Here is a 26,148-nt window from a genome sequence, read left to right as displayed (position 1 = left end):
AGGCAACGTGCATAATCCAAAACCGCAGCAAACTCACGTGTCAAACAGCGAAATAATGAGGCGGGCGCATGCACATCGCTTTCATAATCTGTTAAGCATTTCACACTGACAAATCCACAGCGCAGCATTGCCAAAACTAACGTTACATTCATGCTGCATGCAATGCGTGAATCATGCACTTCTAGCTTATGCTTAGCAAAAATTAGCGCGATGCTCTTCGCTCGAATTTTTGAAGATAGCTTAATGTCATATCACCCAGTTTACTCGCGCAGTTTCTTCTTACCGGTGCAGCGAGCTGAAGGCGATGGAGTTGATCCCCCAGTATTGCTTTTCACAGCGTCGGAAGCAGGCATCGGCGTCCAGCCCTTCGTAGCATTTGAGTCCCCACCAGAAGAACCCTTCGATGCATTAGAAGCTGGACTGGGAACACCGTTCGATGCACACGTGGTAGCCTTGCCTGGCGTCGTTGTGAATGGAGTGACGGTAAAGTCAGGCTTGCCACCCTTCTTCCATGTGCAACAAGGGTCTCCAAAAGCCTGGCCGTTGGTCATGCTTGACCCAGGAAACTTGGCTTCACACAAGCTTTTTGTCCACGACTGTCCGGCGTTATCGAACGCTTGGGCAAAATCCGTTTGCTGCGAGCTGTCGTCGCCAGGGTGGCCGAGAGCCTGCTGGAATAAGCTGCCGTTCGGAAGCTCCTGCAGAAACTGGGGCATGCCCATTGTCGAATCCATGGTAGCGGTAGCTGTCAGCACAATTGCAGCAACCAATGCGTGGCTCTTCATGTGGGTGAGTTAGTTTCTGGTGGTGGGGTCCGTCGCCTGAAAGGTGTGTTGGGAAGTGATAACAAAGTGCCATCGTAACCCGAACAGCGCAGGATAAAAGTGAATGAAGGAACGGACGGTAGTTAGGATTTAGATGAGGCAAAAGTGTGCGATGGGATGCTCAACTTTGGAAAGCGAAAGGTGTGGCGAGCGCAACTGCAGATCGTAGCTGTGATCTTGGTCATTCGTGCCACCGGGACGACTTGCCGTGACTCATCCTATTAGAGTTTTCCAGACACCCTACCTACTACTTCCTTACCTTCCAGACGCAAGAATTTTGTTACGATTACAACAACAACTTGCGAGGAAACCCGCTGAGCCACATCGGGCGCCAGTAATTCCACACCAGTAACCGGTAGACTTACAGTGATCTGTTGTGTTTTGCACTACGGGTATTGGTTAGCCAGGTAACGAATCCCAGTGTGGAGTCACTAGCAATTTACTATCCAAATCTTTTTCAAGTTCAGCACACTACTTTTTGCATTGAGAGTATGCAATTGGCTAAAACGATGAAACCGAAATTATATCATTGGCTAATATAAGCATTCAAAAACCAAGTGTAGATTATCATGCAAGTATCAGCACTACGAAGAAGAATGAGAAGCGCCGAGAGCAGCCGCACTGACTTGCTCTTCCTGAATTTCAACCAGGAGGCTTCGTACGACTGCATTCCATTACCGGCCTTATTGCACACTTTTGGCACTGCAAGAGGCTGTATTTGGCGTTGGTACTGATGACGTATATGCCTTGGAATCGTTCCAGATGCATCAGTGTGGGCACGCGCCAAGGTTTCGCCATCTACAATTGTGAACCCTTTGGCAAATGCTTTCAGGAAGACATTGGGGGCATCGGCATCGCTGAGATGCTGTACTGCACCAGTTTGGTGGCTCTTGTAGGCGCTGGGGATCAGGTCTGTTTGATGATTTTTAATGCTGCATTAAGTTATCTTACTGACTCTTGCTAATATTCTCGCTTAGCCTGCGTTCTCACCGCGTCGATTGCGCGTGTGGAACACCAAGACAGGGGCAGCCATTTGTGATCTGAATTTCGTCACGGCTGTGTTGGCTGTGCGCATGAATCGTCAGAGGTAGCGGTGACTGCTAATTTTATTGAGAAGGAAAGAGTGCAGGCGGCTAATGCGTGTAGTACGTTGTGATGTTTGCAGGCTGGTGGCAGTTTTGGAGCGCAAAATTTACATTTTCGACATCAGCACCATGAAAATCCTAGAAACTCTGGATACGTCGCCAAACCCGAAGGCGTTGTGCGTCCTCTCTCCACACGACAATGGGCATTTGGCCTTCCCGTCTGGGGCTTCACCTGGGGAAATTGTGCTCTATGATGCCAACAACCTCAGTGTGCTGAATGCTTTTCATGCTCACCGTACTGCACCTGTGGCTATGGCGTTTAACCCACAAGGCACGTTGCTCGCTACTGCTTCCGAATCGGTACGAGAGACATTTACAACCAAGCCAGTATGTTATGAATTGTGCTGATCCTTTGCTTTGCACTGATCGAATAATGGCAGGGCACGTTGATTCGAGTGTTTGCTGTTCCAAGCGGAAAGAAGGTTGCTGCCTTCCGACGCGGTTCTTATGGTGCCCAGGTTTACTGCTTGGCGTTTAACGAGAGCTCCACTATCCTGTGTGCATCTAGTGACACCGGCACTATTCATTTCTTCTCGCTTACTGGAGCCGAGAGCTCAGCTACAGGGAGTTTCGGCCATTTCACGCCGATCACGTCGACATTAGCAGTTGCTGGAAGCACCTTCGGTTCCACAGTTTTTGGAAGTGCTGCTGCATCACCAAGTCCGATTACGTCCACAACGCTAGGATCTTCGCCTGGTAAACCAGCAATGCACCCTGCAGGCGTATCTAGCACGGCTCGAACAACGCGTACCAGCTCTAGCTCAACTGTCAGCAACTTTGACGAAGTGGCTGGCGTTATGAGTGCGTATCTACCAAGCTCCTTTTCTGGCATCGCGGAAGGCACTCGCGATTTTGCTTACGTAGGCGTTTCGCTTCATGGGAATCGTGTCTTCTTACGGGTCTTCTAATCGGGTTTATCTTTGTTGGTAGGCACGACTTCGCTCTACTGGAGTGCCGAACTTGTGCGCAATTCATGGCCCACGAGATGCCAACAATCCAATTGTGCAGCTATATGTTGCTACCACAGACGGCTACTTTTACGAGTACTCTCTCAACCTTGCTGTTGGCGGCAAGTGCAAGCTGGAAAGGGTATGTGGACATTATAACTAGTTAGAGCACAGTGTCTGACTTTCTTTTTTTTTCATTTGAAACAGGAAAATGTCCTTCGTGACAGCACGTCCGAAGAGATCGAGGCCATTTACATTTCGTAGCAGTATTTTGCTGTATTTCTTGAATCTGAAGACGATAGATGGCGGCGCCAATCTGCGCGAACAAATAAAATAAGCGAATGTACAAAGCCGCATGAGTTGAGCCAAAATCTTCAGCTCGATTACGTAAGTTGCTGATCCGTTCACGACCACGGTGCTGTCTATGACGCTAGGCCTTAAAACTTAAAACTAGTTGGCGTTAACCACCGATCACTCGGCCGCTTGGAACCAAAAACTTGTCGTACCGGCTGCGCGAGTTTAGATCAGCTGCTCAAACTCGATGCCTTGGACACTGTACCCACGCAAAGATCGATGAACGACTGCGGCAAACTGCTTCGGGTCGTTACGGAACAGCTCAGCAGCTTCTGCACTCGCAACAAAATAGTACACACTTGTCAGATCCTGGAACTTGCAACACTAAATGCAATCGGTCGAACCTTTATTCAGAGGGTCATCCGGGTTCGGCTCGTAGAACAGGTAGATCAGGCCATAGATAACCGAGTTGATGTCCAGCACAGGTTTCCAGTCCTCACGCAGGATGTTTAAGCACACATTGCCGTCAAGGTCAATGTTCGGGTGGTAAATCTGAAATCCATAATGTTAGTGATCTCGATGTCATTGCACAGGACCAATAAATGGTCCCTACCTTCGTCAGACATCGAACTTTGGGCGGGTCATGCGGATACATCTGCAAATACACAGCATACAGCCTCATTAATCTCCTGCCAGCAGTATTATTCTCCACACTGCCAACCTACAGGAGGGATCTTAAAACTGAAGTCGTATGACGCGCCTTTCCACAGTCCCGTGTCCACCGCAACCTGCACTCATAGCACCAGTCCCATCAGACTCCACCACAAGAAAATCGATGAAATAGAGACCATACTATAGCCCTCGTACCTTGACGTTGAACACTGTGAGGTCGTTCACCTCCGGGAACGAGACCGTCGCAGCCTTGCCGCCATCCAGCTCTGCAATATCTTCAACCCACAAAAAAATACCGCTAAAAAGTCAGTCCCATCTGCTCGCACTCTCATAATTTCCCATTCTCTCTATACCTTTCTGGATGCGGATCTCGCCCGGCGTGCGCTTCTTCTCTTTGCTGGCACCGGCACGCTTGCCACGACCTACACCGAGGATTTTCGTCTTGGGCTTCGGGGCCGGCGCAGCCTCACCAGCATCGGCAGCGGCCGCCGCCTCCTTCTCCTCCTCCGCTTTCTTTTCCGCTTGCTTTGCTTTGAGGCGGATCATCGCTCCCTCCTCGTTGGACCTATCTAATCACTTCCTTGTCTTCGACTCCTGTCTTTGCCGATTGAGTCGCTACGTCTTGGAAAAACTCCAGGTTTACAGGATGGTTACACAAATATTACTTCCTCGTACCTTAAAAATGTGTGCCACATAAGAAAGACTCATTCATTTCATTACGGCGACTACCGAAGTCGATGGTCACTACTTCAAGTACTTGTCAGAACTTACAGCTTGGCGTTCAGGATCTGCTTGAGCTGGGGCGCCACCTCATCGTCGTCCGGGTCCGTAGCGTTGCTGAAGTCCGTGATCTGGGAGAATTTGGCCTGCACGGCCTCAGGCGTGATCTCCTTCTCCAGGTCCAGGAACACGCCGGCACTGCGCACGTACTTGACCTGTCCGACAAAGCCGCCACCACTTTCGAAGATCTTGCCCGAGCATGGCACGGACTCGTGGCATAGGAAGGCGATCGTGGGCGCCACGTACTCGGGCTTCCACTTCGCCACAAGGTCCGCGGGCATGATGGTCTCCGTCATCTTGGAGCCGGCACCAGGGGCCACGATGTTCACCTTGATGTTCGTGCGAGCACCCTCCTTGGCCAGAGACTTGCCGAAGCCAGTCATAGCAGCCTTCACGGCGCTGTAGTTTGTCTGGCCGAACTGGCCGTACAGACCGTTCACCGATGTGATGAGGATCACTCGGCCGTACTTCTGCTTGCGCATGTGGGGCCACGCCGCGTGGGTCACCGCGAACGCTGCACACAGTCGAACACGACACAACATAGACGATTAGAGAGAGCAACATGCATCAGTTCAATCAGACAGAGGAGAACGTACTTCCTTGGAGGTGCACGTCCAGCACCTGGTTCCACTGGGACTTGGTCATCTTGGCAAAGGTCACATCACGCAGAATGCCAGCGTTGTTCACCAGGATGTCCACGCGACCGAAGTTTTCGATAGCAGTGGCCACCACCTTCTCACCGTCCGTCACCGAGTTGTAGTTAGCGACAGCCACACCCCCTGGCACACAAGATGTCGATTAGCTTTAATCCACAGCCCGCACACTTGTCCCAGTCACGAACACGCACCCTTGGCCTTGATCTCGCTGACCACTGAGTCTGCCGCCTCCCGACTGAAATCATTTACCACACTGCAATACATCGAAAAAAAAATCAAAACGCTTTAGATACCGAGCCAACACGGACATAGCCATTCCGACAACAGATAGCGTACACTTTGGCACCGCGCTCCGCAAAGAGCAGCGCGTAGCAGCGGCCAATTCCAGAACCGGATCCTGTGACGATAGCGACTTGGCCGTCGAAGCGAAGCATGATACGGGATGTTAAACTAAACGGAGGCGTCGCGAGCGCTAGAAGCGAATTTGCAATGTGAAAAGCTTCGACGTCTTGCGCTAGTAAGAACTACAGTGACTTGATCAAACGAAGCGATTTTGAGGCTGTAGCTTTGGTAGGATAATGAATTTTAAAAGTTTCAATGGGTCAAAATTATTAAAACTGCATTTCAATTTGACAGAGTATTAAATTATAGGTGGCTGTTAGTGAAGACAAGTTCTGCGGTGTTGAACTTGTCGTTTTACGTCATCAGTTTACGCATGCCGGCTTAAAGCTGTCTTAATTACAGCAGCAATTTACTGCTAATAAGGGTCTGTACCGTAGTAAGGGTCTGTACCGTAGAACAAGTACCGTTATTAATAGAGGAATTAAATAATATAAGTAGATTGAAGTCACTACTGCAAAACGTAACTGGTCGTTGCTTCTACTTATAAGTCACTTTTTACAAAACGTATGTAGTCGGTTGCATCTACTTATACGCTTTTTTAGCAAGCCAAAACTCACGTCTCGTTTGTTTTATCTACTAAAATGAGACTAATGAAACTTCAGCTCCTAGCAAAACCTTTTTTATAACTTACGACTCGTTTGTTTTATCTTCTAAATTGATCTCCAGAAAAATCCTATACTTTTGAGAGCCGTTCACTTTGTCTTTCACAGTGAAACCACCAAAATTCCAGTTAAAGAGCCATATAGACTCTAAATCGGGGTAGGTTATACTTCCGCAAAACGACACGACTCTACAGGCAACATTACCGCTCTGTCCGCCCAGGTTGCGGCAATAACTCTCCCAGAACACCTCAATTCTCGACTTACCAGCTCCGCCTCATCGGACAATACGGAATCAGCGCTTATTGTTGTTTAGACCTCAAGATGGCATCTCTACCAGAAAATCGTTACTCAAATTGCACGGTGGATTAAGGGAATATTGCCTACTTAAGAGAAAAGGGTTTTCTTCGCAGCGACATCGATGTCCTCACAGATTGGAAAAATGCTGGAATATTTGGTCAAGCCTATGCTCGGAGATAACGTAGCATCGACGCCATTTGAGTCTCAGTAGGCTCTCCGACAGCAATGCCGGGTGTCTGCGTGCGACTGTGGCTTCTCTCTTTGTATGGAAAGCAACAGTTGGAGGAAGGATGCTAAGGAAGGTAATGCAAGACATGTTTGCAAGAAGTTGAAGGGCCAGCAGCAGCTTGTGTCTGGAAGCTAGGAGCGTTGCCCGTTTTTCATAACAGTGTATTGATTACGAAAGGAATGGAAGATAACGAAAATGTGTTTGGTGCTTGATCATTATATACATACCGGCTTTCTTGTTGGCACGTTCGTGGAAAGCGACCTAAGGGGAGATACAATACGGCAGCGGCAGCGTAACGTTTCATTTGAGACTTTACAAGGTGTGCTAGATCGAGAAATGTTGCCTGTAAACAGCGGTGCATAGGTCGATGCTGCCAGGGAGTTGACACTCGCCGCTGTGCGCTGGCGAGCTCGCGTTCCATGAACTCTTGTGCAGCTTGACGCTGCTGCTCCGGGGTCGCTGAACTCAGCAGCGACACGACGACGGACTCACTGGAGATTCGGCGAGTCGATGGAGAGCTTCCCGCTCGATACGCGTGAGGTGGGGGAGGCTCTCATGCTCCAGTGTTACCCCCATGTCTTCAGACGACAGAACGGGGGTCATCTTGATCTTGGTCGTTGGAAGGACTATGAAGTGCTACCAGGTATAACGGGCTAAGAGTGTCCGTTATCTTTGCATACACGGTGGCTAGGAAGCGTCGAGGAGACTCAGTCCAACTGAGTCTAAGTCGTCGGAATAGGGGAAAATCAACTCTGCTTTATTATGGAACCAGGGCAGTAGCCCTGCTCCCTTTTATGAACCACTCAACTGAGGTCGATGTCTGATTGGCCGGTTATCTGCCAATCATGACATAACACGCAGCCCGCGCTACTCGCGGGCTGCTATTGCTACATATGTAATATCTAATAGCTGATCGCCTATATATGCAATGGGACCCATTACAGTAGTTGTATGCTTTTTGATATTCGCTCGACGTATGAGCGCTCCAATTAAAGAGCCTACTGATATGCATGTCATGATGAATAGCAGGCTTGAGTGCATGGGAATTGCTGATCTCTCCATCTACGGGTAAGAGCAGTCATGCTCCACCGAATTCCCCTTTCTCCATTCGTGAACTTGGTCCGGGCGTAAGCTAGACTCACAATAGCGTACCATGTACAGTACCATCTAGACACGGGGTGATACTGAAGAGCTTAATTCGCAGAAGGATAACGTCCAAATTTTCTTAATACGCCGGGACCAAAGTCTCTGGAATGTGTGTGTTGATTTCAACATGAGCGGCTGAACCCCTCTTAGTTGAATCCCTCTTAGTGCTTTTATTCCCCCTGAAAGCGTCACGACGACGCTCTGCGAATAACTTAACCACCTCTATCTTAAACTATTCGAAATCCATTGAGGGGGGGGGGGGGGTGACACTGAGCGACAACCATTACTTATCCAGTTGTCCGCTGCTTCAGAAATGTTTGAAACTACCTCATCATATGATGGCTGATTGTACTCCTCGTTGAATGCGTAGGTGTCCCAATGCGCTTTCTCAATCGTATCTAGGCACTGAGCAACAAACGGGCTAGTATCACTCAATTGAGGCTTGTAAAACTTGAAGAAGCAGTCACGCAGAAAAACTCCAGATTCTGTCTCTCGATGCAGTAGTGAGAATACGAACCACTCCTAGCTGCTAAACTCACGTAGCTCTCCAATTTTTGATAAATTTCCACCATATCATCCTGGTGCGCATCGATCAGGCGTAGCTTGAGCTGTGAAATTGTCTGTCAATTTACAGCGAAGCCTTTTGAGAGAAGAAAATTTTAGATTGCCTTGCTCGCGCTTCATGAAGAATGATGTGATCAAGATTGAAACCTCCACGTACTCAGGCGTTGGGAACGATCGTCTTCCGCTAAACCGCTGGTTTCGCGACATCGACATCGCGATCGACTCGAGATTAGTCGAATCGGAGTCCGCAAAAGTGAACTTCCAGCTCTCGCGGTTGAGTGGGAAGGCGAAGGAGTGGGCCCTCGGTAAGCTGGTTATTTCCCCAGCGACGTTTCCGACGTTGAAGGCTCTTCGACTGGCGTTCGAGCCGCCTCAGGGCGAGTCGTGAATGCGCGCGGCGTTCTTTTCCCCGAAACAGGGGGAAATGCCGATGCGCGACTATGTCCAGAAATGTCGTCATCAAGTGTCGTGCATCATCACCAATCCGATCGATGATGCATCACAGTTTCACGTGTTCATCTTCGGCATGCGCGAGGGCATGACGAGATACTGCCAACGCGAGCAGAGCCGAAGACCCTCGAGGAAGCCTTCGCCATCGCACTGCGTGAGGATTATACGGTGTCGTCATCGTACGGCAAGGCGCTGTCGGAGGAGGATCGGGTGTCGGTGCCCGAGCCTATGAAGATTGAAGCAATCGAGGCGTCATCACGCGTGGTGGCCCCCCGTACCGGAACAACCGCGGTGGTCGAGGGCAACGCCCACTGATATGCTTTCGATGTCGAAAGCAGGGTCATCTTGCAGCAGTGTGTCACGCACCTGCCCCTGCCTTAGCCCAAGCAGCGGCCGTCATAGCGACCGATTGCCTGCCGCTCTACCTCGCTCAGTGGCCAGAGCTCCAGTTGGTGCTCCCATTCAGTGGGAGTTGGTCGATCCCGAGTCTCAGAGCAGTTCGCACAGCCTTCCACAAGGTGCACGTAGCAGATTCGCCACTCGCGCTGTACCAGCTGACACACGTGCTCCTGCAACTCGCCAATAGCGTGGTTGCTCCTATTGCCCTCGCGGTCTTTGAGCCAGAACGTGAAGGACAGGCCTTCTCGTCGCGCGGCGTACCAGCGTCGGATGAAAGAGCACCACGCACTGCAGGGCATCGTGTGTGTACGCGACGTTGGTCGCCTTCCCACAGATCGCGCGGTAGCGAGCGAAGAAGCTCTTCATCGTGTCCAGCGTCTCGGGTCCTTCGGCGCCGTCCAAGCTGTGGAGCTCCCAAGGCTTGAGGTCCTCCTCCATCACGAAGTACGCTGGAGGGTCCGTCGAGCTTGCACTGGAGCTTGTGGTCTGCATCGTCGCTTGTGTTGTGGTCGCGCGACTGGTTCCTGTCACGCGCGTCGGAGTGCTTCGCGCCGTTGTCTAGATTATTTTGCGTTTGCATTAACGGGACTGTTAGTGCTACTTCGAGAGGGGGGTGATGTAATGGGCCCCATTGCATATATAGGTGATCAGCTATTAGATATTACATATGTAGCAGTAGCAGCACGCGAGTAGCGCGGGCTGCGTGTTATGTCATGATTGGCAGATAACCGGCCAATCAGACATCGACCTCAGTTGAGTGGTTCATAAAAGGGAGCAGGGCTACTGCCCTGGTTCCATAATAAAGCAGAGTTGATTTTCCCCTATTCCGACGACTTAGACTCAGTTGGACTGAGTCTCCTCGACGCTTCCTAGCCACCGTGTATGCAAAGATAACGGACACTCTTAGCCCGTTATAACTACCAGTTCGTTCCAGTTCTGAAAACGGCTAAAATAGTAACCGACTGCACATTGCGCATACCAGAAAGGAAGTTCCCCGAAGAAAAGAAGAGTAACAGAGGCAGAAAGCCGGTGCCTAAATCTAAGCACAAACGCAAGACAGCTAACCCTGGATCGCTAGCAAACCGGAGCATTGCTATGGCACGTGGCAAAACAAAAAGAAGCTAAGTCGTACGACTGCACATTTTAAATGTCATACACCTACTAAATTGTACGACAAATCTAGTTGCCAAAAGTTACGATTTCTTTATTTTAGTATCCATTTGCAATATCGTACAACTCTCGTTTAAATTATTTCACATCTGAATACTTTGGGTTTTCCGCTACAAATATGTTACACTTACTTAAAAAGTTAAAACAACCCTGTAAACAGAATCGTTTTAGATTTTACTTTATTTGGAAATATTTTAAATACCAATTTTAAAATTTATCTTAGTACTTCTTCCTCACAAAAATGATTATTCTATTTACTTTTGTAGGTGGAGATAATGATTGGGTCTAATAACACGTCAAAATATTATTTGTCGGAAGTATCAATTTCGACGAAACGATTTTACAGCTTCAAGAGCAGCTGCAAAAAGACTTTTTGGACACGCTAGGACTTCTGGAAGCGTGCCGATACGCCGCAACTTCTGCTTTCCTATGTGCGGTAAAGTGTATTCGTTTCCACCTTTAGCTTGTAAAATGCACAGCATGGCACTCTGCAGAGTCAGAAATACATCGTTCAGAGTAGTATACGGCAACACATTGAAAGCTAACTTGACTGCAGCTTATAAATCGTCGGCACCGTAAAGAGGGGTGTTGAGCTGGATGGTCTGGATCGACGAGAAAAACCCGAGATCGAGCGCATTTAAGTCTGGTCAATTGGGTGGCTGACAGAGCAGACGATTGTTCCAGCTGCCACGATGTCGGAGTCGTACGGAGAGACGTGGGGCTTGGCGTTATCGTGCTGAATCAGAATGGGCTTGTCTCGGTCTCGTGCGGGCCACTTACGCTTGATTTTAGGTATGACCTCCTTCAGCAAAACTCCTTGATGACGACTCGGTCTATAGACGTAATATTCCTCGTGAGTACTGTCCCTACTGGGCGGTTAGCGCTGTTTAGTTAGTTGAGCGGTGTAATCCTCGACTAGGGGTCAGATTCCAAGCTTGCCATCAAACACGGTTTTGCTATGGCAGTCATATCCCATTCAATATCATACCAATTCAAATAACAGGTTATCAAATCTCTTAGGTTTTACCTCGGGCGGTCAACTGCTGCCAGAAATATGATCTCGGGGGTGAGTCGTTTGCTTCGGCGGTGGCGCTCTGGCAGTTCTTCATCGGGGAGAACGAAGAAGGTACGCTCATCGATGTCGAAATTGGACGCACTCATAGAGCGTCTTGAAGAATTTATGCCACATTAGAAAGCGACCATTTTCATCATAGCAGTTCTCCTTCTAGGTTTCATCTGTGAGGTTAGTATAGGGAGCCCTGCGAGCTCTTCTTCCCGGAACCAACTTAGCTGGAGTGGCTTGCCAGTCCATTCGATCAAATAATTGCGATGTGGTGGTTCACCCACTGCATCCTGCGAGGCTTGATCATAACTGTCTTGGAATAATCCCATTTAGTACTAGTATCATAGTGGTGGCACCGGTTTCAACTGGGATGAGTAGCAGGCGGGTTAGGCTAGTCAAACGGTTGCGTCAACGATAAATCGGTAGAACGTTTTTCTTGTTTATTGCGATTACACTCTCTAGCTTCAATTGAACTCATTCCACTATCCCCACACTGACTTGTCATGGAAGCCGAATAATTAACCGTCCTCATCGTTGCCTCAGCCACCGGAGCAGTAGCTGGCATCACCGTTACTGGAGAAGCACCAGTTGCCGACGCGAGTGTATCCGGAATTTTATGCACACAGAGTCTATGGGGTCTGCTTACATGCCCCCCCCCCCCACCGAAGACAGCGACCATGTCATGGCTTCCATACGGCAAAAAAACAACACGAAAACCAGCTCACGATCTAGAGCTTCTACCAACGTGATGAAGTCACAATGTGCATTGAAGAGCTCAACACATTATTGACATGGCATTGAACTGGATCTATCACCAAACTCAATGAGTACAACACACTTTTGTAACTGCAGGATGGGGCTCAGTACAGGTTGTCAGACTACCTTTGCTGGCGTCAATTGCTTTTCGAGTGTTCTCGGTTCCTACGTCTTCATTGGCTGATCAACGTGCGTGGGGTATCTTTTCGTAACTCCACACTAAGCCCAGGATCAGGATGACAATGGCCAAGCTTGAAAAGTTGGCGTTCATGTATATCAACCACAACCTTCTGGACACCGTGGACAAGTTCGAACACATGAAGGCATGTCTCGACGGAGGGGACGACGAGGAAGAATAACCCTACCAAGCTGCGGACGAAAATACTGACGATACCTCTATCCGCATTGACTGAAGCAATTATAAGGGCAAAAAATGAAGGGGCTAGTTCATCCAAAAAAATATCATGCTTCGATAAACAACAATATCTTAACCAAAATAGCTTCAATTGAAGCGCGAAAAACACGAATAGACAGCTAACTCTTCGTAGATCCTTCTGAAAGATATAAAGACTCTTCACCACTTAGATTGGTAGCAACACAATGCAGCGCAGACACCTTGATTACTAGCCCCTTCATTTTCTGCCGCTATAATACTTTGACACACCAACAAGAGCTTCGTTGACTGATTTAACTTCATAAAAACGAAGGCGCTTGTGCTAAGCATCAAAATTTATCGCATTTCGTCTATGATCTAGAGCATAGTACACCTAACACGGTGTTAGTGTGTCGAGCGAACCCAGCGCCGGCATGACCAAACTGGGCAACTACTACAAGAACGAAGCACCGATAACCCAGAATCGAGCTGTGGAAGTCACTTTCAAGCTGCTGAGCCAAATCCTATTGTTTCACTTTTCTATCTATTCAACGGAGATGAGGTCCCAGATACCGAAAGCAGCAGACCCGAGTTATGTATAAGTCCTACACCAGGGATATATGTTTTTAGAGTTTCCACGTTCTGGTCGAACTGACAGCGATTTCTCCGGATTCATGTGACGATGAAGGACGTTCTCCTGTTGAAAGCACATACGCTATATAAAATACTAGATATGCAACGACTATACCTTATCAAATGGGGGGAGGTCCCTACTTGGAACCTCGAACGACACACACCACCCGATAAAGAATTTGAAGAAGATAGCTAAATTCTGCTTGGCCCGAGTACATATCGTTGGGTGTGGGCCCAAACGGATGGCGAGTTTATCGCTTGTTGCAGTAGGTGGCATCGTTTAATGTGCAATTGTCTTCGAATGACTACTTTTTGATAACGAGTCGATACAGACCTTGTATATTGTCAGACTCTCCAATTCCTTTTCAGATCAGGTGAAGAATTACGCGTGAAACTTGAAAATACTATCCTAATATTTGCCTGCCGCAAATGTGCCGCGAAGGTCGCGCGATCAAGAGCTCATCCAAATGGCTACATCAGCCGAAAACTTATTTCTTGTATGTGACACCTCTTTCGCCCTGTCGCCCAACCCCAGCGGCCAACAGGTCGTTTCCACAGTCAGTCGCTTCCAGGCTTCTGCGCTCGCAAAGCTCTCGTCTCCGTCTAAGGCGGCCTCACTGCTCCCAGCTTTCGATCTACACACACACACACACACACGCATGGTAGATCTGCGACCCATCCCCGACGCGCAGGTCTTGCCGCCGTCTCCACGTCCTAGCGAGTTCATCGAAGACGAGGACGAAGCTGAGTGCCGCGTGTGTCGCGGTGAGGCTGAGCCGGATCGCCGCCTCTTCGCGCCCTGTAAGTGCAGCGGCAGTATCCGCTTCACACACTCGGACTGTCTAGAGCAGTGGCTAGAGCACTCGGGCAAGAGCTTCTGCGAGCTATGTGGTCATGAGTTCACCTTCACGCCTCTATACGACGCCAACGCGCCGGACGTTCTGCCCTGGACGGAGCTGCTGGGCACAGGACTACGCGTCGTACTACTCAAGTGGCTTCCCTTCGCACTCCGCGCCGCGCTCGTGCTGGTACTGTGGCTAGCCGTGGCTCCGTGGTGCACTAGCTGGCTCTACCGCATGTGGCTGCTACGCGCCTCGGCCATGGTGAACGTCAACTTCTCGGAGCGCTTCGACGCGCCACATATTGTCGCCGACATCTTCTCTGGCGTAATTCTCATCGTGTGCATCGTCTTCTCCTTCCTAGCGTTAATGTCGTTTGCAGACTTCTTGAGGTTCCACTTGGACCATATCGAAGAAGAGATGGCGGCAGAAGAAGTGCCACACCATCACCATCATCGCCATGATGTAGCTCAGCCGATGCGACGCGCACAATTTGGAGAAGGTAACCACATTGAAGAGAACGAACAAGATGCTGAGCTTAGACTACGTCCCATGTTTGAAGGCCCCAGAAGATTGGGTAACTTGGACGATAACGCCGACTCTGACTCGTCAGATGAAGACGAATGGGTCGATCGGAACCGAGATGAACCTTTTGCCGACGCCTTTATCCAGCACCGAGAGTTTGGGCTACCAGAGCCTGTTGAAGACGCAGATCCCGTCCCACAGCCACAGCATGAACTAAGACAGCGACGACCGCTCCGTGACGCACCGGAGATGGAAGAGCGTCGAAATGCCGCTAATGTACCGCCGAGAGGCGCACGCAATCGTGTGGATCCTCCTAATATGAACCAACGTGAGTGGGAAGACGATTTTGAGCATATGGAGATTAATATCGCGATGGATGAGCTACTTGGACTACGTGGAGACTTTGTGGTGCTGTTCCGTAACGTTTCCTGGCTACTGGCGTTCAACGGAGCGTATCTCGGTTTGTTTGCGTTTATCCCGTACACGCTTGGAAGTACTTTGTTGTCTGCGGGAGCCAGGATTGTTGCTTCACTACCAATTGTGTCGACGTTAACGTCGCTGGTCACAATTGAGGCTGCCGCTGATGAAGAATTGTCTATAGGTGCGTATTTTGTCAAGACACTGCTGCAATCTATCGAGACAGCGAAGGAAAATGGCGACTGCTTGCAACTGGTGGACATTTGTACGTGTACGATGGGTTACTTGTCGATTTGCATGACGATCGTCTTGTGGAGATTTATGGTGAGGACCGCGTCTTCATATATCCATCGACCGCTTATGGATGGTCTTCTGTGGGCTCTGCGCTGCTTGACGGCTATCGTAAAGGTGTCGACATTGCTGTTGCTCAAGATGGTGATTCTGCCTATTATATTGGGACTGTGTATCGACTTTGCGACGCTCCATTTGTTCATGGTGAGTGCTCAAGACCGCGTTTCGTTCTGCATGCAGAACATGATATGCGCGCTGATGGTGCACTGGGTACTGGGTATTACCTTCATGCTGTTCGTGACGGTCTCTGTACTGCAAATGCGTGAAGTGGCTCACCCGGACATCCTGGCTAAGGTGATTCGACCACAGGAAGACCATCCGGATCTTCTACGTACGCTGCTGAGCGAGAGCTGTGTCAAGCACGCTCGTCGTATGATTCTGTCTCTTGTGATCTATGCAGCGCTGTTGCTGGTCCTCGTGCACGCTCCTGTGCGTATCGCGAGCTTGTTGGCGCCGTCATTTTTCCCGCTAACTCTTCGCTTCCAGCACTTTAGTCCAGAGATCCAAGCCCCATTGGAACTTCTGGTTGTTCACCTCGTGGTATTGAGCGTGTTGGAGCACGCGAAAAACGACATTGGGAAGTTCCAACACGTTGGAATTGTGTTCGCAAGCGAGTGGTTGGGGCTGACAGAGTACTTGTTACCACAGACAGAGTTGGAGGTCGTTGTGAATGGCCAGCGCAAGTCGAAGGTTGTGGTGCTGCCTCCTCCTCCTCTCCACTTCCACCCTCACGCACAGATTCCACCTGAAGAACTACGCGTTGATGGTCACCGTTACTTGCCGTGGCCAGAGGATGGCTTGGATGATCCGCAGCCAGTGGAGTACCCGTTGCTCCCCAGAGAGAGACCGTCGCATCTCTGGCTTCGACTTGCTGGACTAGCGATCTTCACGTGGGCTGTTTGTGTCGTGGTGATCGGGACTTTTCTCTTTGGCTCGCTGTTTATCGGCCGGATCTGCATGGGTCCGTTCGAGCGTGTGTCTGGAATCAACCACGACCCGCTCGTGATGGCAGCTGGTGTTCAAATTGTGTGGTACTTTGTGAACAGTGTTCATGCTCTCAACATCCTGATGCTTCCGGAAGACCGAGTGGATCCAACACTGGTTCAGCGTGGCTACTCTGTCCGCAACTTGACGCCAGCTAACGCAGTTACTTGTGTCGTGGGCTGGGCCTTCGTGTGTCCGTCCCTACTGGGTCAGCTGATGTCTTCATGTGTCGCCAGTGCAAACGCTACCTCGCTGGAGAGTTTCTTGATGGGCTACTTGGTGTTCAATCTGTTCGCGTGGTTGGTTTGCTGCTTCCGAGCGAAGCGAAATCGACGCCGTAACCAGCGACAAGCAGCTCTTGAAGAGCTGGAAGCGGACGAGGATGGATTCTTGGATGTGGACAATGAAGACGAGCTTTTCGAGGACGATCTGGATGACGATGAGCTTGAAGAAGAGGAAAGACAACGAAATGGTGAGGGTGCTGTTGCTGTGGTAGAGCCTGTGGGTTTCATCGCCTCTTTCCGCAAGGCGTACCGTCAACTCCAATTCAACGTGACGGTGCACGATAACGAGGGTATTCGACTTCGTCGGGATAATATTCGCGAGAAGTGTTTCGACGTGGAGTTTTTCCAAGTGAATGTACTACAGCCAATCGCGACGTTCCTTCTGGGGATGTTAGTGGTGCCGTGGCTGCTGTCTTCTGTGGTCTTGCTGGTCTTTTCATCCGAAAAGACCAACTTTGAGAAGACTGCCTTCGCCATGTGCGCGTTCTGGGTCGGTACAGTGTTTGTGTTAGTGCGCTCGCACTCGCACGTGACCCGGTGGCTGTCGAATCTGAGCGAGTCGATCCGTAATGAACGTTACTTGATCGGCCGCCAGCTACAAGACATGGCACGGTAGAAGGAACTTCTGAAGCACCAGGAGATGAAGTACTGACCTCTGCTCCCAGTCAGGCGGTGGTATAATTGCGTTCACATCTTCAGAACGTAAGGGGTGCCTGGCTGTCGACCAAGGCGGTCAGCAATTCTACTCCAACTCCTGCTGCGAACCTCGTTGCGTGTATTGACATTAGATTAGGATGAGAGGAACTCATGTGGATAACAAGGCTCAATTGATAAAAATTCTGCCACTTTAACAGATTTTTTCTTATGTTTTTTTTATAAGAAATATCAAAAAGTTGGAGAGAAAACGACGGTCGTGTTCCGCCAACAGGTCGGATCAAAGTCTCAATTCATCCAGACGAAGTCGGCCGTAGTCATTCTCAAGACCACCTCTTCCAAAGATATGGTGAACGTTCGTCGCGCTCTGGAGCAGCTCAAACTACCCGGCGGTCTGCACCGCGAACGCGTTCAATGGCTGTACGAAGGCACCGCGTCTCAGCCCGAGGGCGGGTACCTGCTCTACTGGATGCAGACGTCAGTGCGTACCAAGCACAACTACGCGCTGGAATACGCAGTGGCGGCTGCCAACGAGTTGAAGCTTCCTCTGCATGTGGTGTATCTATTCCCAGATCGCTCGGTAGCTCCAGCTCTCCAGCCAAGTGAGGACGATGAGTGGAAGGCTGAAGCGATTCAAGACGCGAATGCTCACGCATTCGCCACTGAAAGGCACGCGCTCTTCGCGCTGGAAGGTCTGGCCGATACGTACCAGCGTCTCGCACGCCATGGCTTGAATCTTGACGTCTTCCACCACCAACACAAGGAAAATGGGCGTCCAACACGCAACGAACTACTGGACTTTTGTGCGCGCAAAGCTGCACTGGTAGTGACGGATCGTCCATACTTGCGACCGTGGCGCTCGGCGCTGGACAAGCTCGTTTCGACAGTGGAAGATAAAGGTGACGCTGGTGAAGGCTCTTGCTTTGGAATTGTCCAGATTGAAGGCGACGTTGTGGTTCCTGCTGCTGTGGTTACAGATAAGGAAGAATACGCGGCACGTACGATCCGTCCCAAGATCACTAAGCACTTAGATCAGTACGTCGCTCGTTTAGAGGTTATGATCCTGGACCCAGCGTACCATACAGAAGGAAAGTCACTGTTGACTGTCCTCGGTGAACTCGAGCAGCTAAAGCCGCTTGATGTGACGAGTTCGGAGGCTGTAGCTAGCACACTGGAGCTGCTGGATGTCAATCGTAGTGTTAAGGGAGTGAACTGGTATTTTAAAGGAGGCGAGGCTGCAGCTTCAGCTTGTGCGAAGAAGTTCCTCACAGCAGATAAACTTGCGAGTTACGCCACTGAACGCAACGAGCCAAGTCTGGACGCTGGCAGCGACTTGAGTCTTTATCTGCACTATGGACACATTAGCGTCGTCCGTATAGTGCTAGCTGCTAACAAACTGAGGGGTGTGCAGCGAGCAAAGGAAGGATTGGCTTCGTTCCTCGAGGAACTCATCGTACGCCGTGAATTATCCGTGAATCTGGTAGTCTACAACCAAGGTAACTACGACTCCATGCGCTGTCTTCCGAGCTACGCGCAGATCACGCTGCAGGAACATGCTGATGACAAGCGAGACCAATTGTACTCACGGGATAAGCTCGAGAATTATCAAACTGGAGACAGATTTTGGAACGCTGCACAACGCGAGTTAGTGGTAACGGGAAAGATGCACGGCTACATGCGCATGTATTGGGGCAAGAAGTTGCTGGAGTGGACACGAACTCCCGAGGAAGGTTTCAATGCGGCGCTAGTTCTAAATAACAAGTACGCCTTGGATGCACCTGATCCAAACTCGTACGCAGGGGTGGCCTGGACGTTCGGAAAGCACGATCAAGGCTGGAAAGAACGGCCAATCTTCGGCAAAGTGCGCTATATGAATGAAGCTGGTCTCAAGCGCAAGTTCCGCATGGACGCGTATGTGCTCAAGGTTGGACGACTAGCAGCTCAGGCCAAGAAAGGTTCAGGAGACCAAGAGACTGATCCACAAGAGGAAGAAGTATCTGCGAAACCTGGCCGTAAGATTGGGGCGACGAGGCCAGCGGAAAGTGGCGCTGCTGGAACAACTACGAAGAAGATGAAGACACAGCATAAGTGAAGATAAGAGGGTTTGCCGCAGATGCAAAAATATGCATGTATTTTTACCAAATGAAGCCATTTTTATTGTTAATGTGAGGGTGATCACTTCGCAAGTAGAAATTGAGCAGCAATGGAGGTGCAAGCACGAACAAGTCGCCCACCTTTATCGATTGCTACGAATCTTTCGCAGCAACAGACTAAGACCATGCACATCAATGCTGCTGTTTATCCTGTAGACAAAAAGCTCCTGAAATGCCACTCACTCTCTTGTCCGTCTACGCGCGTGAACTCTCCAGCTTCTGCATCGAGTGTACCCCCTCCAGTGCCAGCTCAAGTCACTAAACAAAAGACATTTACTCCAACTTCTACACCAAATGCAGCATCTCGATCCCGTGCGTACAAATATTGTTCAGACCCAGATTGTACATCTCCAATGGCATCCGATGAATCGTTGAAGGCAACAGAGTCTAGTGCAACAAAACCAACTCCGAGCCCCCATGTATCGCCGATGAACTCGGATACTTACTTCAAGCTACTCAAAAAGTCCCAAGTCGTTGAGCATTTAGTGCAGTTGAGCTCGCATGTTGGTCAAAGTGAGCAACAAGTGCGTCGTCTTCAGAGTGAACAAGCACGAGCTCAATGCGTACAGGACCGAGTATTCGCCGAACTTGAGAGATATCGTCGCCAGGTCGTCGACGTGCAGCATCAATTCTTAGGACTAATCGAAGCTCTTACAGCGCTGTGCATGCGAGAAGAAGAGTTCCAACTTGTCACCGCTGACAAACCTGATGATCTTGGACGTCATGACGCTATTAGCGCAGAAGACCAGACACTCCTGGACTTGCATCGTGCTTCTTCACCAGGTACAGAGTCAACTTCTGCCTCGGGTTCCACACTGGAGACACAGGCACTGGCCGCTGTCGGTCGTCAACGAGTACAGCAACTTGAAGTTATTTGCGCGCGGTACGAGCGACAACTCGTTGGTTCTGAGACTGCACTCTCGCAAGCAATTTACTCCGATGCCGCACGAGAAAGCGCAGCGAAGATCGTGCAACTAGAAGCGAAAAACCAGCACCACGAAGCTGACAACCAGGCACTCCAAGCTCAGCTGGAACTTGCACGGGGACAAGTTGCACATTTACAGGAACAACTCGCACAAAGCCAAGAGCGTCGAACCACACTCGAACACGTACGTGAATCCACTCTAACAGGGCGAGTACTTCTGCCTTCATCGTATTGATCTTGAATTCTGGATGTTTGGCAACAGGTGAAGCAGCAACTTGAACAAGAACTCACAAGACATATAACAGCAATACAAAGGGTACGCTATCCTGCACAGCGTCATGAACCGTGCGTACACTTACTATGTAATGGCGTCAACAGTTCGCTGCGGATCTACAGACAGAGCTGCGCAGACGTTACGGGTAAGCTTTTTAAGAATCCGCTGGCATGTACTACATGTAGTATTCCGTGGCTGACTGCCATGCCTTGTAGTGTTGTGCCTTCAGTTCTGGAGTTGAAATGGCAGCACTACTTCCCTCGACTGAGTCGGCCATTCTAAGAGAGACTCACACAAAACACCCACTCATGCAAAGACACAATGCAATGTTAACTCACTTTCACCCATATACCTGAAAAACCCGAGACAGACAACCAAGCTGGCAGCCAACGGGCCTCTACCAGACGATGAGTGCTTAAAAAAATGCTGCGCTGTGATTCTTGCTCGCCATCTCGATTTTGTTTCTCTCTGTATCATGCTTGCTTGTCGTGCTGATGTCTTCAGTCTTCCCTGTAAGATTCTTCTTCTCCTTCCTCTCCGCTCTTCACCTTTACGCCGTTGTCAACAACTTGCACGGTCTTAAAAAAGCCGATAGCGCTGGTCGTCTCTGTCTACTTCTTGAGACCCTTGAGCATCTTTTGTCGACGGCCAGTCGAGAGCTTGTTCTGCACGAGGAAGGGAGCCTGGATGCTGCTGAACTTGTTTTCGTTGCCCGGAGTCACACCACCGCCCAGACCACGGTCGCTACCCATGGAATTGACACTCCTACTAAGATTATTACTACTGTGCCCACTGGGGAGCGACGAGCTCGAGTTATACGACTGCGACATTGGCTGCTGAGCAGGTACCGGCGGAGGAGGAGCTCGATTCTGCCGCCATGTGTACGACTCTTGCGTCTTTATCACCTTTCGCTGCTGCGGTTGCTGCTGTTGGGGTGGTGGAGGTGAAGGTGAAGGCGACGGTGTCCGCTGCTGATACTGCACTGGTGCCGGTGCGGGTGGAGGCGGTGCCGGTGCACGAGACTGAGGAGCTCCGCCCACGTTACGCACCTGGAACTTTAACGTTAAGGGTTTCTGCATCACCTTGAGTAGAGTCATAACCTCCTCGAAGGACTTGTCTCGCACATGCACGCTACGTCCATCCACTGAGATCAGACAGTCGTTCAGCGCAGACTGCGGCAAATGCGCCGCACTTCCTGTGCCTGTCACGCGAGTAATGTAAGGGTACTCGCACGTGTTGTCGGCTCCACGCAACGAAAGACCCAGCGGAGTGCCATCCTGCCACACCAAGTTGTAGAACTGCACGCCGTTGTCCTCGCCTGCTGCAGCTAATGCTGCTTTCCTGCTGTGGCTTGGGGTAGGACTTTCGTACTTTGTCGGAGAGCTGCCACTGGAGCTCGAGGAGTACGAGTGCTGTCGTTCATGATGAGACTGGGCAGCCTTGCGTCTGAAGAAGAGCGTCACAGGACGTGGTACGTTCTTCAGATGTGCCACGATGTCCTGGAAGGCCACGTGCGACACGTCCATGTCGTTAATGTGGGTCACATCGTCACCGACACAGTCGTGAGAGAGGTGAGCCGCTGCGCCCTGAGCAGCGATGCGCTTAATAAATGCGCCCGTCTGCGGTTTCGCGTCGATAGTGAGACCCAGTGGGCCCGATCCCCACACCACCTTGTACACATCGCTCGGTGCCTCACGTGATACTTGCCTCACGATCTCATGACTGGGAGTAGGAGCAGGCATCGGCGCTGGCTCAGGCGGACTCATGTGCACTGGAGCATTGTCGTAACTCGAATGCGTACTCGGTGTATAGCTGGCATCGCTCTTAGCGGATAGCGCTGTGCCATTACTACGGTACGAAGACGGACCTCTTGAATCATCATCGTCCAGTGCAGCACGGAAGCGCAGCAACACAGGTTTAGGCGCTGTTTTCAGATACGAAACCACGTTCTCGAAGTGCATCGTAGCCGTCTCGATGCCGTTCATACTCTCCAAGAAGTCGCCCACCTGTGCCTTGTCGATACCAACCGAGTTACCTGTACCCGTAACCTTCTTGATCACTGGAAGATCACCTTCATTCAGACCAGGAATGATCGTAAGACCCAAAGGTCCTTCACCCCAGTTAATCGTATATTTGCTGGGTCGAGACATGCTCATGCTGAAGTTCATCACTGACGGTGTACGCTCTTCGACATGTGTATTGCCGTTCTCCGGTTTTAACGAGCTCGGTTGACGCGAGACAGTCACACTGCTACGCTGCGGCACCTGCGGAGCTGACTCCTTATGGGACGTTGATGCAGGACCAGGTCCACCCACGCCACGGAATCGTAGCTTTGCCGGTAACTGCACCTTCTTAAGGATCGACATGGACAGCGAACAGCCGAGCTGGATTGTGTCGATGTTGTTGATAGCCACCAGCACATCTCCAATCGCGATATTCTGTTTAACAGCCACTGATCCAGCTTTCTTGGTCAAACGGTTAACAATTGGAATCTTCTGTGTAGCGCAGTCATCCTTCAGCGTAACACCCAGCGGGCCGTTCGACCACGTCACTGTGTAGTCATGCACCTTGCAGTTCGCCGCAGATGGGTCCCCTGCCTCGAATTTCATAATAATCGGCGATGCGTAAGCTGCAAACACGTCGTTCAGGTCGTCATCGGTGCACACCGAGTCGTCAATAGCTCGTCCGTTGATAGACAACAGCTTGTCACCCACGCAGATATGTGCGAACGACTCGTCAGCGTCCAGCTCTATGATGGTGTTCCAGATACCCGTCGAGTCATCTGCTCGGAACTGCAGACGCGGCAGGAAGCTGTGCTTCCAGACGACAACTCTTAATGCCTCGAACGCAGCACAGGCGTTGTTCCAGGACGACTCCTTGGACACACTACGCGTACGACTGACTGTGGCCTCGGATCCATCGATCGCAGCAACTCCAGCAGCTACAGCCTCTTCAGCAGACATAGGAGCAGCCATCTTGTCCTCAGACTGCGGGTTGGACGCCAAGAACGAATGCTCCATGGATTTCTGCAGTGTCAACATCTCCTGTGAGCCCATTTCCAGTCCATTCTTCTTCGCCAAGGCCGTCCAGAAGGTCGTTGAGGACATTTCGCTCTGGAAACGTTCCCGCATTTCCATAATGATGCGGTTCATCTCATCGTCCCGCCAATTGGCCTTCTCCGCGCGCATGCGAGCTTCGATCGCCTGAGCGATACGCGCTTCTTCCTGTTTCTTGAGTCGCTTCATGATCTTCTCCTCGATACGTTTCTCCACATCAGCATCAAGACTGACCTTCCGCTGTTGCAAGAAATGACACAAAAAATGAGGTTAAAGGGGTTCGAAAACACAGCAATGCAAGCCTCAATATTCCACTAACCGAGAGTGTACTGCCCGAAGACTCGACACTGCGTGAGCTGTTGACTCGTCGGGACTTGGAACGGCCACGTCCCTTCTTCTTGCCCTTCTTCTTCTTCGGCTTGACTTCTTCTTCCTCTTCTTCTTCCTCCTCGTCCTCATCAGAGTCCGTCTCATACTCGGCACTCGAGTCCGTCTCATACTCATCCGAGTCGTCTTCATCAGACTCAGCTGCAGCAAAAAAAAAGCAACTATGTTAATAACGTTGTTGGTAGCTAGAAACTATAGCAAAAAGACCTACACTCTGAGTCATTGAATTTGGAGCAACGCAAGTTTCGACAGCGCAGACGATGCGCCGACGCGTGGTGCATGTTGCATTCCTGCGGTCATTTGACGGTTAAAAGTTAGTCTCCTCGGCTTGATTTCAACGGTATTTTACGTCGACGTACCCTGGAGCAGTAGAAGACCTCTCCACAGCCGCTCATACAGGGAATCTTGGCCCCCTCTGCACCACAGTTGCCGCATGGCTCCATGCTCTGCAACGCCATGAGCAGATCGTCGTCCTCATCGTCGTCGTAGTTGTTCTTGGGCATGGCTGTTGGCTACGAGCGCGAAGGGATGTATGTGTGTGTGTGTGCAGGACACTGACAGACGGACACTCACGCTTGCGCCGACCCGTGGAGCGCGCTCTTGCCGCAGTAATCAGTCTTTCACCGCGCGCGCGGATTTACCTCTGGCTGGGGTCTTCTTCTTGCTTGACTTGCGCTTTGTATGAGGCGACGAACGAACCTAACCGGGAGCTAGCACGCCAGGTAAACTTAAACGAGAGCTGTTGTTCAATCGAAGCGTGAAGAGACTTTATACCACTGTGCAAACAAATCCCACAAGTAGAATGCATTTTACAATTCTGCGTCAAACCTGCGAGACTGTATACAAATATCCAGTTTGAACAAGTCGGATACTAATACGAGTAATAGTGTGCACGTCGAGCGTTGGGTGAGCACGGAGTGCGAATTCGGCGCCACGGCAGTCAGTCAAGCCAGTCACTTGCGCCTCGGCCCAGTCGCCGCTGTACTTCCAGCTGTTTCACTGTTTGACGGGCTGCAGTCCGCTCTTCCAGCGCTATCAACAGGCGACACAATCCCGGGACACAACGATGAACGATTAAACCAAGGAAATCTGCTTGGTGAGAGCGGTCTCCGCTGTATGCTCCACGCATCACCGTCCAATGACGTTCTCGGCGTGATCCATACAAAAGCGTTGCTGGAAAGCGAGCCGTTGACGATTGCACGCCGCGCTGGCGCAACCGTGGCTCGCTTTGCAAGAGAGCGTCTGGACGGCGAAATTCAGAAATGCCCGTCTTCAGGTGTACATACATGATAGCTCTTTTGCTTTCTGGAGCGGTTTCTGCACAATAAGACCCTCTCCTTTCGCTCCGAGGTGGCTTCGCGTGCAGGCAGTGATCACCTCGACCACACTCGTTGTGGCGACACTGACGTGGCAGGAAAATGACGGTCGTGACCATTGCTTGCTTATGCCAGTTACTAACTCACTCATCCTCGCCGCATATCAAGCTGCCCGTAAGCGTTGAGGACACTTTGCAGCGTAGGCTATTGACAGCTTGCACTTGCCAAGTTTCCTCTTTCATCTTCAATTGAGAATTCCTTTACACGGCAAGTCTCTCGTGGCATGGTGAGTACGGTATCAGCTGAACCGAGTTGTCATTCCAGTGTGCGGCAACTGGGTGAGCCCTGCGAGCAGTGTTCGCCGAGCACCCACTATTGATGCATGCACATGAAAAAGACGCTCTCGTAGCCACTCGTTCTTGTATTGAGGCAGCGACGCAATGCAGACGCAACGCAGAAGGCGTTCAGCGCAGGGCTCAGACCATTGAGCCGGTGTCGAACCGCTTCAATGGTAAGGTGAAGATCAGATTGCCCATTTTGCGGAATGGGGAGCCCGAAATGGGAATGTAAAGGTATCTTCA

General features: G+C 50.6%; 12 protein-coding genes across 22 annotated transcripts; 6 read left to right on the top strand and 6 right to left on the bottom strand.

Moving 5' to 3' along the window:
• Positions 1–122: 122 nt before the first annotated feature.
• PPTG_05354 (hypothetical protein) lies at positions 123–1,272 on the bottom strand. The gene is made up of 2 exons (XM_008898884.1): positions 951–1,272; positions 123–821 (listed from the first exon to the last, which is right to left on the bottom strand). Exon 2 carries the CDS (start codon positions 783–785, stop codon positions 261–263), a length of 525 nt encoding a protein of 174 aa, XP_008897132.1. The 5' UTR covers positions 786–821; positions 951–1,272; the 3' UTR covers positions 123–260.
• A 116-nt stretch (positions 1,273–1,388) lies between these two features.
• PPTG_05353 (hypothetical protein) lies at positions 1,389–3,689 on the top strand. 9 transcript variants are annotated; one of them, XM_008898875.1, is made up of 7 exons: positions 1,389–1,482; positions 1,587–1,734; positions 1,802–1,911; positions 1,990–2,269; positions 2,350–2,829; positions 2,900–3,058; positions 3,124–3,689. In XM_008898875.1, exons 1-7 carry the CDS (start codon positions 1,394–1,396, stop codon positions 3,178–3,180), a joined length of 1,323 nt encoding a protein of 440 aa, XP_008897123.1. In that variant the 5' UTR covers positions 1,389–1,393; the 3' UTR covers positions 3,181–3,689. The 9 variants fall into 9 exon arrangements, with proteins under 9 accessions (XP_008897123.1, XP_008897124.1, XP_008897129.1 ...); XM_008898876.1 differs by having other exon boundaries at positions 2,900–3,689; XM_008898881.1 differs by having other exon boundaries at positions 1,802–2,269.
• PPTG_05352 lies at positions 3,088–4,526 on the bottom strand. Of its 2 annotated transcripts, XM_008898874.1 has the most exons (7): positions 4,236–4,480; positions 4,078–4,157; positions 3,936–3,998; positions 3,824–3,865; positions 3,615–3,762; positions 3,423–3,542; positions 3,088–3,366 (listed from the first exon to the last, which is right to left on the bottom strand). In XM_008898874.1, the coding sequence occupies exons 1-6, from the start codon at positions 4,426–4,428 to the stop codon at positions 3,436–3,438; spliced, it is 633 nt and encodes a 210-aa protein (XP_008897122.1). In that variant the 5' UTR covers positions 4,429–4,480; the 3' UTR covers positions 3,088–3,366; positions 3,423–3,435. The 2 variants fall into 2 exon arrangements, with proteins under 2 accessions (XP_008897122.1, XP_008897121.1); XM_008898873.1 differs by having other exon boundaries at positions 3,088–3,542; positions 4,236–4,526.
• A 3-nt stretch (positions 4,527–4,529) lies between these two features.
• Positions 4,530–5,829, bottom strand: PPTG_05351 (hypothetical protein). Its single transcript, XM_008898872.1, has 4 exons — positions 5,655–5,829; positions 5,510–5,571; positions 5,259–5,441; positions 4,530–5,176 (listed from the first exon to the last, which is right to left on the bottom strand). Exons 1-4 carry the CDS (start codon positions 5,750–5,752, stop codon positions 4,650–4,652), a joined length of 870 nt encoding a protein of 289 aa, XP_008897120.1. The 5' UTR covers positions 5,753–5,829; the 3' UTR covers positions 4,530–4,649.
• A 2,847-nt stretch (positions 5,830–8,676) lies between these two features.
• PPTG_05350 (hypothetical protein) lies at positions 8,677–9,323 on the top strand (the record flags this gene model as incomplete). The annotated part of the gene is made up of 2 exons (XM_008898871.1): positions 8,677–8,863; positions 9,064–9,323. 2 exons carry the CDS (start codon positions 8,677–8,679, stop codon positions 9,321–9,323), a joined length of 447 nt encoding a protein of 148 aa, XP_008897119.1.
• Positions 9,324–9,385: 62 nt separating this feature from the next.
• On the bottom strand, positions 9,386–9,899 carry PPTG_05349 (hypothetical protein; the record flags this gene model as incomplete). Its single annotated transcript, XM_008898870.1, has 2 exons — positions 9,386–9,577; positions 9,669–9,899. 2 exons carry the CDS (start codon positions 9,897–9,899, stop codon positions 9,386–9,388), a joined length of 423 nt encoding a protein of 140 aa, XP_008897118.1.
• A 1,315-nt stretch (positions 9,900–11,214) lies between these two features.
• Positions 11,215–11,738, bottom strand: PPTG_05348 (hypothetical protein; the record flags this gene model as incomplete). The annotated part of the gene is made up of 2 exons (XM_008898869.1): positions 11,215–11,443; positions 11,605–11,738. 2 exons carry the CDS (start codon positions 11,736–11,738, stop codon positions 11,215–11,217), a joined length of 363 nt encoding a protein of 120 aa, XP_008897117.1.
• Positions 11,739–12,638: 900 nt separating this feature from the next.
• On the top strand, positions 12,639–12,755 carry PPTG_21664 (hypothetical protein; the record flags this gene model as incomplete). The annotated part of the gene is made up of 1 exon (XM_008899296.1): positions 12,639–12,755. The coding sequence occupies one exon, from the start codon at positions 12,639–12,641 to the stop codon at positions 12,753–12,755; it is 117 nt and encodes a 38-aa protein (XP_008897544.1).
• A 1,162-nt stretch (positions 12,756–13,917) lies between these two features.
• Positions 13,918–17,657, top strand: PPTG_05347 (hypothetical protein). The gene has a single exon (XM_008898868.1). It carries the CDS (start codon positions 14,062–14,064, stop codon positions 17,416–17,418), a length of 3,357 nt encoding a protein of 1,118 aa, XP_008897116.1. The 5' UTR covers positions 13,918–14,061; the 3' UTR covers positions 17,419–17,657.
• On the top strand, positions 17,634–19,665 carry PPTG_05346 (hypothetical protein). The gene has a single exon (XM_008898867.1). The coding sequence runs from the start codon at positions 17,803–17,805 to the stop codon at positions 19,546–19,548; it is 1,746 nt and encodes a 581-aa protein (XP_008897115.1). The 5' UTR covers positions 17,634–17,802; the 3' UTR covers positions 19,549–19,665.
• PPTG_05344 lies at positions 19,626–24,979 on the bottom strand. 2 transcript variants are annotated; one of them, XM_008898864.1, is made up of 4 exons: positions 24,611–24,979; positions 24,463–24,541; positions 24,184–24,392; positions 19,626–24,104 (listed from the first exon to the last, which is right to left on the bottom strand). In XM_008898864.1, the coding sequence occupies exons 1-4, from the start codon at positions 24,752–24,754 to the stop codon at positions 21,420–21,422; spliced, it is 3,117 nt and encodes a 1,038-aa protein (XP_008897112.1). In that variant the 5' UTR covers positions 24,755–24,979; the 3' UTR covers positions 19,626–21,419. The 2 variants fall into 2 exon arrangements, with proteins under 2 accessions (XP_008897112.1, XP_008897113.1); XM_008898865.1 differs by having other exon boundaries at positions 19,626–24,392.
• On the top strand, positions 19,988–21,090 carry PPTG_05345 (hypothetical protein; the record flags this gene model as incomplete). Its single annotated transcript, XM_008898866.1, has 4 exons — positions 19,988–20,718; positions 20,797–20,850; positions 20,913–20,953; positions 21,024–21,090. The coding sequence occupies exons 1-4, from the start codon at positions 20,038–20,040 to the stop codon at positions 21,088–21,090; spliced, it is 843 nt and encodes a 280-aa protein (XP_008897114.1). The 5' UTR covers positions 19,988–20,037.
• Positions 24,980–26,148: the final 1,169 nt, after the last annotated feature.

The sequence above is a fragment of the Phytophthora parasitica genome, assembly GCF_000247585.1.
Source record: "Phytophthora parasitica INRA-310 unplaced genomic scaffold supercont2.7, whole genome shotgun sequence".
Taxonomy (NCBI): domain Eukaryota; phylum Oomycota; class Peronosporomycetes; order Peronosporales; family Peronosporaceae; genus Phytophthora; species Phytophthora nicotianae.
The sequence above is the reverse complement of the archived record's forward strand: the minus strand, read 5'-3'. Positions and strand labels throughout refer to the sequence as shown.